General features: G+C 38.7%; 2 protein-coding genes across 4 annotated transcripts in view; both read left to right on the top strand.

Annotated features, from left to right (window-relative positions):
• Positions 1-13,506, top strand: part of WDR35 (WD repeat domain 35) — a 35,688-nt gene extending 22,182 nt beyond the window's left edge. For both annotated transcript variants that reach the window (XM_003641075.6, XM_419970.8), the window contains 12 exons: positions 1,043-1,253; positions 1,841-1,921; positions 2,047-2,183; positions 3,297-3,500; positions 5,290-5,436; positions 6,599-6,731; positions 7,644-7,754; positions 8,824-8,988; positions 9,903-10,037; positions 10,815-10,971; positions 11,703-11,943; positions 13,163-13,506. In XM_003641075.6, coding sequence (XP_003641123.1) covers positions 1,043-1,253; positions 1,841-1,921; positions 2,047-2,183; positions 3,297-3,500; positions 5,290-5,436; positions 6,599-6,731; positions 7,644-7,754; positions 8,824-8,988; positions 9,903-10,037; positions 10,815-10,971; positions 11,703-11,943; positions 13,163-13,310 — 1,870 coding nt within the window. In that variant the 3' untranslated portion in view covers positions 13,311-13,506. The remainder of the gene's footprint in view (positions 1-1,042; positions 1,254-1,840; positions 1,922-2,046; positions 2,184-3,296; positions 3,501-5,289; positions 5,437-6,598; positions 6,732-7,643; positions 7,755-8,823; positions 8,989-9,902; positions 10,038-10,814; positions 10,972-11,702; positions 11,944-13,162) is intronic.
• Positions 13,507-13,994: 488 nt separating this feature from the next.
• On the top strand, positions 13,995-15,422 carry TTC32 (tetratricopeptide repeat domain 32). Of its 2 annotated transcripts, none has more exons than XM_040697893.2 (3): positions 13,995-14,145; positions 14,223-14,383; positions 15,121-15,422. In XM_040697893.2, exons 1-3 carry the CDS (start codon positions 14,021-14,023, stop codon positions 15,246-15,248), a joined length of 414 nt encoding a protein of 137 aa, XP_040553827.1. In that variant the 5' UTR covers positions 13,995-14,020; the 3' UTR covers positions 15,249-15,422. The 2 variants fall into 2 exon arrangements, with proteins under 2 accessions (XP_040553827.1, XP_040553826.1); XM_040697892.2 differs by having other exon boundaries at positions 14,220-14,383.
• Positions 15,423-15,537: the final 115 nt, after the last annotated feature.

Raw genomic sequence — 15,537 nt, 5'->3', positions numbered from 1 at the left:
CCTCCACCCCCAAAAGAGAATTTGAGAATGTTGGCAGACAAGGCAAAAATACACCAATGAGCAAGCACTCATAAGATAATTTCAATCACTTCAAAATAACTGTATAATTTCAAGCAAAATTCATAGCGTATGTGTAGATCATTCATATCTTCATGTGTAGACCAAAAATAGATGGATTCACTTAAAAACCTATATGACCTAGCCAGATCTGCATTAGTTTTGTTTTGAACCTAAGCTGTTACGTTTCTAAATGATTTTGTATTAGTGGAAAATACTCAGATTCACCAGGTTTTTAAAGTTAATTGGGTTGCTTTTGCAATTTTAATGAAGATTAAGGTTGTCTAAATGCATTCCAATATTGAAAAATATTAAAAATGCTTTTAAAACAGCACTGCAGTAAATGACTGACAGTAAATCGAGGCTACAGTCAATCACTGATAATATATTAACTGTAAATTTTCAAATGTAACCCTTTAGAAATTGTATTTTCCCTATATTTCAAATGATGTCAAAGATTAATTGATTACTTAATATTATCTAAAAAAGAAATAAAAAAGAATAATATCCTTTGCAGTAATATCCGAAATCCTGTTTTAGGGATGAACACTCTGGATTGTTGCACTGTATTTTTAATTTAAGAATCTGCATATATGTTACATTTATAATTTCAGGCTCTGTCAAGAAAACAGTTTAGTGAGGAGCTGAATCTGTATTTTACCAAACTTTTTATCTGAACTACTAAGCATCTTCAGAATGCTGGATAAAAAACAGGCACAGGTCAGTAGAGTCCAGGGCCAGATCCAATAGGAGAAGATGAAGACCTCTTTTCCATGATTCCGGTCTCTCTCTGCTGTACAGATAAATGAAAATCACAGGCATCTTGCTGAAGCCATGGAATTAGTTTAGAGGGAAATTTGGCCTGAGTGTGCCAGTTCAGGAAATTTATTTCAGATGTGCAGCTTTGAATAGTGTTATTTAGCTGTCCTGTTCTTTTGTTACTCCTTTTTCTGTTTGTTTGTTTGTTTTCTCCCCTGTTCTGTAGCCGTGTTGCCATCATAGACCTTTCAGGTGTTTTGACTTTCTTTGACTTGGATGCACGGGTAACAAGCAGTACCGGACAGCAAGTGATTGGCGAACAGCTCAAACTGGAACGCAGAGATGTCTGGGATATGAAATGGGCCAAAGATAATCCAGATTTGTTTGCAGTGATGGAGAAAACAAGAATGTATGTTTTCAGAAACTTGGATCCAGAGGTAAATTAAATGTAAACAAACTACTCATTTTATGAATTCACTCTAAGATAATGGCTCTGTATTGAATAGAATTATTTTTATGCTTGCAGTTTAATTAGGTATTTTGATATTAATAAACTTCATATAAATAAATAACTGACGTCTTAATATCTCGTCAACTCTGATGTGAGGGTCTTGTTTAAGATGAAATAAGTGTGAAATAAACTACCAGACCTGCAAAGATTAAAAGACAAAAATGCTAGCTATCCTTTTCTTCCACTTATAAAAATTAGGCTCCTGAAAATAATAATATGCTTTGGAAACAGTAAGCCCAATTTTAATAAAGGTATTTGTAATGCGTGGTTTGGGTGAGTCCCAATATTCCTTTATCTTTTTCTCATAATGTGGTTATAAAAACCAAGATTTTTAATTATGTCTGTGTATATGAGATTGTCAGTAAAACCAATGGCTTTAGTATTTATTTCCTGTTGGAAAAGCAGTCAAATCCTAGTTTGGACAGGAGGGAAGTCTTTTTACATACATTAATAGATTTATTTAGAATGTAAGTAGAATACAGATTAATTCCCTTTTAACTGTTTTACTTTAAGGAACCTATACAAACATCTGGATATATTTGCAACTTTGAAGATTTAGAAATCAAATCTGTTCTTCTGGATGAAATACTAAAGGTAAGTAGAATTAATTTTATTTTGTAGGAATAGTTGGTGTCTAAGTGATTTGAACAGTAGATATCATTGATGGGTGAGAGTAAATGTGACAGAATAAAATTGTATTTCTTTATTCATTATGTTAGAATCCTGAACGGCCTAACAAAGATTACATCATCAATTTTGAGATTCGATCATTACGAGACAGTCGAGCACTGATTGAAGAAGTTGGGATTGAGGAATCTTCCCAATTCATAGAAGATAATCCACATCCCAGACTTTGGTAAAATAAAAGAAAAATCTCATAATAAGCCAACTTTCTTTGTTTCAGTGTTTTCTTTCTTTTGTAGTCTTCTTATTCAGACAGATCTAGCTATCCAAGTGAAAAAACCCTCAAAGTAAGAGCAGCCAACCAGCATACAATTTAATGAGAATCATTATTTAAAATAATAATAATAATAATTATAAGTAGTAACAGTACTCAGGTGCAGTCTGAAGGGCTGCTGTTCTAAATGGGAATGTCTTGACATTGAAGCTGAATCATCTACAAAGGCATTTTATAGTGCTGATGTAAGACCTGAAGAGAACCTTGCAGTCCCCCTGCAAGCCTGGCTCACTGCCTCTTGTGGAATTCGTGTGTTTTCAGGCTGTGTGGTACATTTTTCTACAAGGCAAGAAAGAGGTTTATGCTCCTAAGCATGCACAACTAACCATGGACCATTTAGGTCAGGCTGTAAAGGAAAGAAGTGAGAATGGGGAGAGTACATCAATCATAATTTGTTACATTCTTGCAAAATGAAATAATCTGAGGAAAATAACTTAGTTAAACAAGTTTTACAAGTTAAACCCAACTATTAAACTGAATTTAAATCTTGCCCAGCAAACTTGTAAGAATAAACATGTGAAAACAGTTCTGGAAATCTAGTTAATGTCCCATATCTCAGGGGTTAGAATAATAGAATCATTAAGGTTGGAAGAGACCTCTAAGGTCATCTAGTCCAACCATAAACCCATCACCGCCATGCGCACTAACCATGTCCCTCAGTGCCACATCTCCATGGTTCTTGAATGCTTCCAGGGATGGTGACACCTTCCTGAGCAGTCTGTTCCAATGCCTCACCACTCCTTTGGAGAAAAAATATTTTCTTATACCCAACCTGTACCTCCCCTGGCACACTTTGAGGCCATTGTCTCTCATCCTATTGCTGTTACCTGGGAGAAGAGGCTGGCCCCCGCCTCACTCCAACCTCCTTTTAGGCAATTGTAGAGAGAGATAAGGTCTACCCTGAGCCTCCTCTTTTCCGGACTGAACACTCCCAGTTCCCTCAGCTACTCCTCATGAGATGTTTAATTTATGGCTGTTTTTTTTTATGTGTTGTATTTGTTTTTCACACAGGCGTCTCCTGGCTGAAGCTGCCCTTCAGAAGCTAGATCTGCAGACTGCTGAACAAGCTTTTGTGCGCTGCAAGGATTATCAAGGTATTAAATTTGTGAAGCGTCTAGGCAACCTGCAGAGTGAGTCAATGAAGCAAGCAGAAGTGGCAGCCTATTTCGGCAGATTTGAAGAAGCTGAAAGAATGTATCTGGATATGGACAGAAGGTAATTGCATGTTGTCATCTCAGCAGCAAATGAAAGAAATGTCTTGGAAAACAAACACTCACCCTTATAAGGAACGGCTGGTTTAGCATGAGGACTCTTCACCAGTTGCTGGAAAGACAGAACAACATCACATGGGAAGAACTTCGCTGTATCTATACATAAGCAATTCCTTATGTGAACCAGTGCCTTCCAAATCATGAAAATTGTGAGCTGCTCTAGGTAGTGCTGTTTTTTCTAGAGAAAATATTTTGTAGATGTGTCATCTGGGAATCCAGAAATACAAACAAATACAAACAGAAGTCTTAAAACTAACATTAAATTTATGTATTGTTGCTCTTAGCTACTTGCCAAGTATGCATTCTTTCAAATTACATATACAAACAATGAAGTTTCCAATTAACTTTAATCTTAGGAGAGACAGAAAGGACTGTGGACCAGTGGAATTTTTGCTGAGGAATGAAAACAAGAACAAAACTAAATGACAGTATTACTGAAAAATATAAATTAATGCTAAGTAACTAGGTTTAGCACTGTATTCCTCCTTGCCCTTTTTCTGTAATAAGCAGCAGTTGTGTGATGCAGTCTGTGGGTGATGGTCAGACATGAAGAGACACACGAATCACTTCTGAACACATGAAATGTTTAAACTTTGATTAATGAAGTCATGAAAAAAAGAAAAGGGAATGTTGGAGGAAAATGTCATTCTTATTTTATGATGTAAGAATGAGGAACATCCCTCTTCCCCAGTACGAAATGGAGAAGGAGAAAAAGCAGAAATGTAGAGGAAGGTGCATGTTAGAGCCTAGTAATGGAAAAGTTTTCATATAGTCAGCCCATGAAAGTATATTGTTTTGGAGAGGTGGAATGTCTTGTAAGGACTTTATTTGCCCAGAAATGCTGATTCCCAGAAATGCCTTCTTCCTTGACGTGTGGCTGAGGAGATATTTGATTTTTTTACTGATTTCTCCAGCAGTAGAACGTCTTATTCTCCAGCTACAAGAATAGGAATTCTGTATTGCTCTGTGTGTCTACTCACCACTAGAAAGTTCTTGCTGAAGACTTACCATAGATTAGGCTGAAATATATTTTTCAAATGCAATTTTAAATGTTTTTGATAGAAGTTTTTACTTAGCAGACTGCACTGACTTGGTATCTCATTCTTCAGCTCGCTGGTAAATTTAGAGCGTTTTAAACTGGGGTTTATGTATCTCTCCCACTTATTTTCTATCCACTTGCAGAATTACAGCATTTTCACACAAAAAAGTTCCAGTGTTACATGATAGGAAAAATGTGCTAGACAGATGCAGAGTGGGTCATATAAATATGCATGAATAATAATAAGGAAAGATTATTCCCAAGCCTTTCTCCTTCTTTCCGAGTCATCTTGAATTGAGTTTCTGAAATGAACGTTATTACACATCATCCTCCCTCACTGATATTCCTTCCCCCTTGGCCATTCCCCTTCCCTTCTGCTTTTCAGCAGTGAAAGATGGAAGGTATACACAGCAAGAGAAGATCTGAAATTTGGCAATTGCATTGCCAACTGCTAATTCAGTGTACTTCATGCAGTAGTATGACTGATAGGGAAGTGTATTTGTATGATGTAATCTGTGAGCTCTCTTGAGCTCCTTTATTTACTTGGAATATAGTTTAAGTTGTACAAGGTATAAGGGATCACTGTGATACTTGTGGTATGGGTTATGAATGTGAAAATATTTTTGGATCCTTAGCTGAAGATTTTTTGTTAGCTATTTTATTGTCTTTTCCTGCTATTTTCTGTTTATATTAGAGATCTTGCCATTGGACTACGGATGAAACTAGGAGATTGGTTTCGAGTGCTGCAGCTATTGAAAACTGGCTCAGGTGACTCAGATGATGCCCTTCTTGAACAAGCACACAATGCTATTGGAGATTATTTTGCAGACCGTCAGAAGTGGTATGTTCTGTAGGGGAACTGGTAAGAAGGAAAATACAAAGGAAATGATAAAGCTTATGACAAGACTTACCTTATGAGAAGGGACAGATATCAGGAAAGCCAGAGTAAAACGTTGGATGATTTTATAATGATGAGATTTAACTCTGACCTTTATAATTCCATCGCATCCGTTACATTAGAGAGCTGTTGATCAACTATCTAAAGAATGAAGGAAAAAAAGTCTCACTATTGCTTTAAGTCTGGTCACTTCAAAGAAGGGAAGGAGGAAGGGAGGGAAAACAAAACAAAAACCCAATATAGACAGTGATACTAGCATGGATATAGAATATTAGAAAACAAACAAACAGGAAAAAGGTACTAAATAGCAGTGAATTTCAAAACCACAGATTTTCTAGGACACTTAAAATCAAGGGCATCTGAGAAAGTCCAGAGGTCTGTCTGACCTGGACACATCTCCAGACATTGCCAAAACTGAGTACTCATGAATGTTTTAAGAACTGCATGCAAATGGTATTTCTCCAATACACATTTTGGAGTCGGGAATTTAACTGAGCCAGAAGTGGTTTCTCAGAAGTTAATAACTGGCAGAGACTTTCATGCACTTTTCTTGTTACTTTTTAAGCTTATGTATACTGTAAGCATCCAGAACATTCTGCCTCATCCACAGCTCCGCTACTTATTACAGTTATGCAAAATGTGCTACCGCAGCCTTTGTCCGAAATTAGTTAAAAACTTGTGAGTAGATTCTGAAAGTTTATTTCCAGATTATTTGGGCAGCGTAAGGGGGTGGTCTTGGAGATTTTAGTGCTCATGTTTTTAAGTACAGAGGTGCTCAACTTTCAGTTTTGTTCTGAGTTGCTGTTGACTATCAGGCATGATCTGTGCAGATGTGGGAATACGATTGTAAGGTTCATTGACATCCTAGCCTTATGCTAGTCAGAAAATGAGTCTTACTGCTACTTCAATATAGTGATTTCTGAAAAGTAAATCATTTAGTGCATTTTAGAAAAAGAGAAAAATTCTACTTACTAAAGATCTTGAGCAAAGTTCCCTATTTAAAAGGTCATTTTAAATTTACAGACACAAAAGGCTTACCCAGTTTGAAGTTTGGCTTGTGTCTATATGTCTGATTATACCACATTTATGCTTTTTTCTTTATTAGGTTAAATGCTGTACAGTATTATGTACAAGGACGGAACCAGGAACGTTTAGCTGAATGTTACTACATGCTAGAGGATTACCAAGGACTAGAGAATCTGGCTAACTCACTTCCAGAGAATAATAAGTTACTCCCTGTAAGCAAGAAATATTTCTTTTTTCATTGTCTTATGCTCAACTATTTAAAGTGTCCCATCTTGGGAAGGAGCAAAACGAGGAATGCAGTATATATGACCTACTTAAGCATAATGATTATACTTTGGTATTGATCTGAAATATTACTGTTTTCATTCTCCATCATTCTTCCTTTCCATTATTGGCCACTTCCACAGATAGATCTGTGGTCATCAGGCTCTGTGGTCACACTGCTAAGTTACAATCCGCTGGCATTTGTCTATAAAACAGCTATGCTTCACTAAGAGTTCACTCTTTGGAGTGAAAGCTGGATACTTAAGCTTTCATTTTGTCACCTAAGCTATGCTATTTTTTTTTTTCCCCCAAATTCTTCCTGTTTTAACTTCTTACATGATAACTCTGGTAGGAATGCTAACATGCAGTGAAAATTGGAGATACTTCCCTGAAAGGAAGGAAGTTTGTGACCTACTGTGCGATGGCTAATTTAAAGCTATAGTATGATTGATTACTCCACAATGCTTGAAAAATGGAAAAACACACTAACTTAATGTCATTTTCAGTAGTTGTAATAAAGCAAGACATTGCGTTTTCTATTCAAGCTGTAATTGCAAAGTTTTGTTGAAGTAGACAATATGTAGTAAGAACACAGTCCTTCTAGTATGATTTAATTAGAAAATTTTAAAGTAGTATTTTCTGTAAATTCAGAACCAGTGTGCAATTCCACAGTGAGTGTGTGAGAGCAGCATACTTACAGCTGCACTTGTTGTATTCACAGAATCCGTGCAAGAAACAACCTTCTTACCCAAACTTTGGAATTAAACTAAACAAAACTGTACCTGTTGTGGTTTCTATGCAATGTAGTAAAAATATAGAAATTAATTTAATGTGGTGCTGTTGCTTTTTTTTTTTTTCAGGATATAGCTCATATGTTTGTAAGAGTAGGGATGTGTGAACAAGCTGTTTCAGCCTTTCTGAAATGTAATCGACCAAAGGATGCAGTAGATACCTGTGTACATCTTAACCAGGTGGGATGACAGTAGTTGACGTGCTTTAGCAATAACAGTTAACTATTCAGATTTTTAGCCTACTGCCCAGTTAAATACAAATCCTTGTTAAGCACCAGATGATTCTTCATGACTTCTGGAAAATTTATACTTTGATTCATAAGCCAGTTATTTGAAATGAGTGCTAGACCATCAAAGGAGCAGTGCTTTGTACATTTACAGTAGTGCTACTCTGTGATAAGCATGCGCAGCATACAGCAATACATGGCATTGTGGCCTTTATGGGGCTAGGCTCAGCTGAAGTCAGTGCTGCCTCCCAGTGTAACTGGGGGAAAACTAGAAAGCTTCCGTATCCCCTTTCCTTCCTTCTACAGATGCAAATTACTTGTGGCTACACTAGGATGTAGCTGGAAAAGATCTGGTCTGAGAAACCAGCATGTTCACAAATAGAGCTGTTCCCTAGTATGACTTGCTTGCGTGTATGCTGTGTCAACACAAATGAGAGAAACTGAGGATGGCAATGAGAAAATGTGTGTGAATGTCAGGGCTTGTTGATGGTGGTGTTATGTATACAATTTCCTACCTTATGGATGGTGATTAGATATGAGATTGAGCCAGGCTTCTTAGTCCTGCCAAACATTGTGGGCAAACACAGTAGCCAAGCTGTTGAAGACAGGAAAATTCATGGACAAAAATGAGGTCTGTAGAAGTTTGTTTATGCCTTGAGCTCATAGACTGACGTGCTCTTTTAGACATGCTTTTGAGAGTCTGTGTTTGAATAATATCTAGGTGTTAAAATCCACATATTTAACTATGAGCAGCAATGGTTTTGCAAAGCTTTTATCAAAGCAGAAGCAACTGCTTTCTGTGTGGTTTTGGACCAAGGTCCAGTATGTGTTTCACAAGTCTGCTGCATCACATGATTGGCAGCGATGCTATTCAGTTGAATTCTACTTGAATTGTACAGTAGAGTCATTCTAAATAGTAGTGAAGTATTGTGCACAGTTGTTGCAAAGTATTCATTAGAAAGCTTGTTCTCAGAGTGTATTGAAAAATGTAGGTTCATTTTTATGTTTGCTTTCATTTCTAGTGGAATAAGGCTGTGGAGCTGGCTAAAAATCACAATATGAAAGAGATTGGATCCTTGTTAGCAAGATATGCAACTCATTTACTGGAAAAGAATAAAATCCTTGATGCAATAGAACTCTATCGTAAAGCCAATTATTTCTTCGAAGCTGCTAAGCTCATGTTCAAGGTATTGCAGATTTTATTTTTATATCAGGTCTCAAAAGCTAATCCAAAACCTCAGTTATTTCCATGCTGTTTATTTTCTTGGGGTTATCCTGTTGTTAAAAATGTACAGGAATGTACCATTAGACAGGAACTGCCAGGATGGATCCATTTCTAAAGTTTAAGATATCCAGGGTAATTCTTTAAGATAGAGATGTTTTCCTTAGCCAGTGATGAGGAGGATTTCAGAACACAAACCATCTGATTTGAGACCATCTCTTCCGAATGAGATGAACTGCACCTCAGAAGAGGTCCTTGTCTACTTGAAGTGGTATAGCAAGCCAGCCTGGATGCAGTGTCTACATTGTTTTATGCCTGTTTTATCTCTTTATTTTTAGAATAATGATGTTGTGAAGTACCGGTTAAATTTTGGTTTCTCCTTCTTCAATTAAAAAATGCTTTTGTGCTTTCAAGATGCAGATTTTTTCCTTTATTTGGTTTATCTGCAGACTTGTGTACGTGGCTTATAAAATCTGTAAGAGTGATATACAATTTTTATAGTGAACACATATATTTGTGTGTGTATGTTACTTTCAAAATGCATCCTTCTTATTGAAAGCAATGTATTTCTTAAGCTACACTGTTGAAAAATATTTGTTTATTGTCAGCAGACATAATGGTTACACTGAATTATTCTTTCTGAACACCTGGCTTCACACAGTTGTTAGCTAAATAAGTAAAGAATGATGTGCATTCTTCACTTACACATTCATTTACAGTTCTGTTTGCAGCCTAATTTATTACATTCAAATGCAGAATTGTTTTTGGCATAAATTCTGAGGTTTGTACAAGTGTGTAGCTGTCCAAAAGAATTGTTATTTTTCTTTTATCTATATATATATATATCTACAATACACTCCTTTGTGTTGGATTTTTCAGATTGCAGATGAAGAGGCAAAGAAAAGAACAAAGCCTTTGCGAGTTAAAAAGCTTTATGTATTATCGGCTTTACTTATGGAACAATGCCATGAGCAAATGCAGAATGCACAAAGAGGAAAAGTTAAAGGTTCAGAGGTAGTCTTCTCCTTTTTAAAATTCTATACATTTACACTTATGTGCTCCCTAGTCAGAATAAATAAAAACTGCCTTAACGTGAGGTTATTTCTTAATAACACCCTTTCTTTCTAGAACAAGATTTTATTTATTTCTTTAAAGCAGATCTACCACGAAAACAAACCATTTAATATACTGTTTTAAAACATTTAAGTAACTTGTACTAATAGGTATTTTTCTGCTTGAGGTTAATGTATTCTTCTTGAGATTTTCACTGTAACAACGAAAATCATACTAAGAAATGCAGATTTTTTTTTTTTTTTCCTTTGAGAATGTCACTTTACTGATGTTTAGGAATAACTATCAATCCCACAGTGAGATTTTGTGATTAGATTAAGTTGGCTATAATTTAGCAGGGAGACTACTCCAGTTATGGGGGAAGCAAATGGATGGGGTTTTTTTTTGTGCTTGTACTTTCATCTTCGTATGCACAAATGAAAGAGCTTAAACAAAGTTTTAAGAGATCTGGTGTTGAAATGCAGTATTAATCCAAAGTATGTACTAGTCTGCAGATGTGCACATAATATATTTATACACAGCTGCACCATATGTTCTGCTTATGCACTATATAAAATGCCTAACAACATTCATTTGCGGTCCATGTATTTATATTTTCTCCAGTTAACACAAACAGTTGGTATAATCACCAAATACAGACAAGTTCTTTTCATGTATCACCATTTCCCACTGTATCTGTTTTCTGTATAAAAATGACTTGTGATACTGCTCTGTTTTCAGACTGCTTCAGCGCTGGCGGGTTTGCTGGAAGAAGATGTCCTTTCTTCAACTAATCGCTTTGCAGACAATGCTTGGCGAGGAGCAGAAGCTTACCATTTTTTCATACTTGCACAAAGACAGCTCTATAAAGGTTCTGTAGATGCAGCGCTTAAAACAGGTAGGATTCCATTTCTAAGCATGTAAAGAAACTGCTCTAATTTTACAGGCTTGCACAGCGCATGCTTTCGTTTATAGTTAATGCATTTTTCTGTTGTTGCTAGATCCATGGAATTTAAAAGGGAGCCATGTAATAAACTGTAGCTGAATCTGGCTGCAGTTAAGATACTTGGAAAGTAACATTTTGGATACCATGGAAATGTAACTTCCCAAGTATTACCTGGTTAAATTGGACAGTCTCTTTATACCTACTGTTGAATGTTTTCTTTCTGCCCAAGTTTTTTCTTTAGATTCACATTGGACATCCTTGTAGACAGCTTCTTAAAGTATCTGTGGGAGTTAGAGAAATAAATAGTGCCCTCCACTTTCCCCAAGTCATGAAGGTTCATTTCAAATACTTCTAGTGTGTTTTGGTTTTTTAATTATTATTATTATTTTTAGTGTGTTTGATGGGGGAAGGTGCGTCAACCTCAACAAGACTCTTTCAGCTGCCATTCAAATCCACTTGGTTTTCCTTTATTTCTGTTTATTTTTTGAAATATGTTGAATCATGAATGCAGGCTTTACAATGATGTCAGTGAAAAGACTTCGGTTTATGTTGTCCACTGGAATTACTTGCAGGACTAACAGTAATCTAAATACTAATCCATAGTGACTGTTTCATACAGAAGCTTGCATTTCTCAGCAGATATGTAATGATGTCCTTGGATTTTTTTTTTTCTCATTTCTTAGCTCTTCATTTGAGAGATTATGAAGACATTATCCCTGCAGTTGAAATCTATTCTCTTTTGGCTGTCTGTGCATGTGCAAACAGAGCATTTGATACTTGTTCAAAAGCCTTTGTTAAACTGGAATCCTTGGAAACTCTTAGCCAGGAGCAAAGGCAGCAGTATGAAGATCTTGCTCTAGAGATATTCGCAAGACATTGTCCAAAGAACAACAAAAAAACTGATCTGGATGATGTTCTTGAGAGGTGGGTTATACACGTATGATACTATAAAATATTAACCTGTTTTTTGTTTTCTGCTATTGTCTGTAAACATTTGAGCAGTCTGTGCTCAAACCAAATACTGTGCAAGAATGAGGCAGGTGTTAGCCAGTTCATAGAAAAGGTAATAAAAAATAGCTTTATTTGAGAGAATCATAGAATGGCTCGGGTTGAAAGGGACCTCAAGGATCACCAAGCTCCAACGCGCCCCCCCCCCCCCGCCACAGACAGAGCTGCCAACCTCCAGATTTAATACTAGACCAGGCTGCCCCATCCAACCTGGCCTTGAATGCCTCCAGGGATGGGGCATCCACAACCTCTCTGGGCAGCCTGTTCTATTGTAATTTGGGGAAGGAAAATATGCAGAGAATTGAGATTGTTGGTGTTCCAGGAACTGGTCAGAAGGATGTAGCATCTTAATTTGAAATATATATGGACAGAGCACAAAAGTTTTAGTACTGTTACTATATGGTATCACGTGCCATTGAGGTAATCTTGTTACTGTGTTTGCATCGCCATTGTGGTGTGATGCAAATATGAATGAGTGAATGTTTAACCAGTATAACATCTACAGCATTTTGTGAATTACCTACATCTGTGTGGTATAAGATGAGTACTGCAAGTTAAAGAATCAGGATGTGAGAGGCATAAGAGGTAATTCTTTTGCGTGACTGTACCCCAAATGCTGTCATTGACATCTGTTTCCTCTTATATATGGAATATATGAGTATGGAAATTGCTTGTGAATCCATTTTATTTTCAGTGAGTAGGATTTTAACTTCTCAGAATCTCACTAATAGCTTTTATGTTGATTCTTCAGAGGAATAAATGCAGTAGTAGTGCAGGTGTTCATTGGACCTTACCTTTATAGATCCTTGACTACTTTTCTCTTAGTCATTGGTCCTAATTTGTTGGCTGTATGGTTCCGTGGGTGTGCATTCTGCTGTGTGAAGATTTACTTACTCGGCTCTGCTAACCATACACAGTTACATGCTGTAATAGCTTCTAATAAGGAAGAAGCACATATGTGAATAGAGAAATAGAGAAGCAGCACTTTTTAAAGTATCTGTAAGCACACAATTAGGATATAGTTAAAGGTATTATGGTGTTCTAAAAATTTATACAAGTAGAGTGTTTTTTAAAATTATTTATTTTACTGTTTTAAAACCATGTTTTCTATTTTTTTATGACTCTTCTTAAACAGCGGAGATGGGAAGCTTCCTGTATGTGTTGCAACAGGAGACCCTATCCTGGAGTATCGATTCTGGATGTGCAGTGTGTGTAAGCACTGTATGAAAGCCAAAGAAAGAAGCAATTACAACTTCTGTCCTCTGTGCCACTGCTCAGCGTAGTGGAGGACAGAGGACTGCGTGTCCTCCCATCTGCTGCATCTCAGAAAAGGACCTTCTAAAATGGTTATTTTTGTATGTATGACATTTCTAACTACACTGCCAGTTCTGCACTGTCACAGATAGTGCCACTGTTACAGACATGTTTCAAAATAACCACCTTTTTTCCTCTGTAATAAAGGCTTATAAGGAAACAGCATTCTTTTCCAGTGGTGAATTGAGCCTAGTTTCTGAGCCAAGCAAAGTGAATGGAGGTTTTAATACATTTGAGTGAGCTCCTTTTCATTGTTGCAGTTCCATAGGAAATGACTGCATTTTGTCAAACTGGCCATTTCTTGAAGGGCACAATTCTTCAGTTGAAATAACTGCGATAGAATGATATACATTTTTCAACTACCGTTTCTCTGGAGCGACATTTCTATTTAGTGACAAGTCTGCTGTTTCAAGAGCCGCCTGTCTCCGCACTGAGCTTACTGCACAAAGAACAAACGCGACTCTGTGTGTAGAATGACTTTATTAAATATTTTTCTACTCTGACACGCGAGGCTCTTCGTTCGTCACAGCTCGCCCTGAGGGCCGTACCAGTCACCACAGAAGCGGGGCGGCTCCCCTCAGGGAGCGCCACGGCGGGCAGCGCGGCCCGCTCTCTCGCGCGGGCCCATCCCCTCCGCCGCCCCGGAAGTCTCCACACAGCACCGCGCGGGAAGCCCGCCATGCTGCGCGAGGCGGCGGCGGGCGGCACCGCCGAGCTGCTGGCGGCGGCGCACGCGCAGTTCGCGGCGCGGCACTTCGCGGAGGCGGAGGAGCTCTACAGCCGTTTCATCGCGGGGGGCGCGGGGTACGGCGGGGGGATGGGAGGGGGGTGCGGGTACCACCCACCCTCACGGCTCTGACGGTCGCTCTGTCCCCCAGCAGAACCGGCCGCGATCTCGCCACCGCCCTGAACAACCGCGGGCAGATCAAATACCTCCGGGTGGACTTCGACGCCGCCATGGAGGATTACACGGCCGCCATCCAGAGCCAGCCTGCCTTCGAGGTGCCCTACTACAACCGGGGCCTCGTGCTTTACCGGCTGGGTACGGCCTCCCTCCCGCACCGCCTCTACGAGTGACCCGGGGCAGGCTGACCGCAGGCGGGCGGGGCGACACGACCGCTGACCTCGGCCCAGCTCCGAGCCGGGAGGGGCGGGAGCTGCGTCTGAGATGGGAGGGGGTTGTGCTGTCAGACCGACAGGCCGGGCTGGAGAGCTGCACCTGCGGGAGCATGGAGACTGACGAGTCGGGGAAACGCTGGGGACAGATACGGGGTCTGGGACCCGAGTCTTATGAGGCTGCAGCTGGGAACAGGGTTGTTCAGAATGGAGAAGAGGAGGCTCAGGGAGAGCTCAGAATGGAGAAGAGGAGGCTGCAGACGTGACTGCCCTCTGCAGCTCCCTGAAAGGAAGTTGTAGCGAGGTGTGGGTCGGCCTCTTCTCCCAGCTAACAGCTATAGGACGAGAAGGAATGGCCTCAAGTTGCACCAGGGGAGGTTCAGGTCAGATATTAGGAAACATTTATTCTAAGGAAGTAGTGAGGATGCATTGGCACAGGCTGCCCAGGGAGGTGGTGGAGTCACCATCCCTGCATGTGTTCAAGAGCTGTGGAGATGTGGCACTGAGGGCCATGGTTTATGGGCACGGTGGGGGTGGGTGGGTGGGTGGACAAGGTGATCTTAGAGGTCTTTTCCAACCTCAATGATTCTATGATTAGGAGCCCTTCTTCTGTTTTATGAGTGTGCAATTAACAGAAAGATGTTTGTTTTTCTTTTTGGACAGGATGCTTTGATGAGGCCATGAAGGATTTCAGGAAAGTTTTAGAGTTGAACCCTCAGTTTGAGGATGCTGCATTGAGTCTAAAACAGGCTATTCTTGACAAAGAAGAAAAACAAAAACGAGGTTATTGAAAACGCAGCTAATGGTGTGAACGTGTTTTACTGAACACTTAAGTGATTTTTGTCATTGATGGATGAAACAAGATCATTTATTTACATTTGCTATGCTCTACTGAAGAAATGTCATTCTTGGGTAAATAAGTTAAAAATGTATTAGAATTTTAAAATAAACTATTTTTGATTATTGTTTGTGTTTTGGAAAAGCATAATTTTAGATCTCTGTGAGTCACTTGTCATTTTGTTCAGAAACACTTGATATAAAGCTATTGGAAGGTCAGCAGCAGCTATCGAATTACACAGT

The sequence above is a fragment of the Gallus gallus genome, chromosome 3 (assembly GCF_016699485.2).
Source record: "Gallus gallus isolate bGalGal1 chromosome 3, bGalGal1.mat.broiler.GRCg7b, whole genome shotgun sequence".
In the NCBI taxonomy this organism is placed as follows: Eukaryota; Metazoa; Chordata; class Aves; order Galliformes; family Phasianidae; genus Gallus; species Gallus gallus.
Note: the sequence above shows the minus strand (reverse complement) of the source record. Positions and strands in the feature narration are given on the sequence as shown.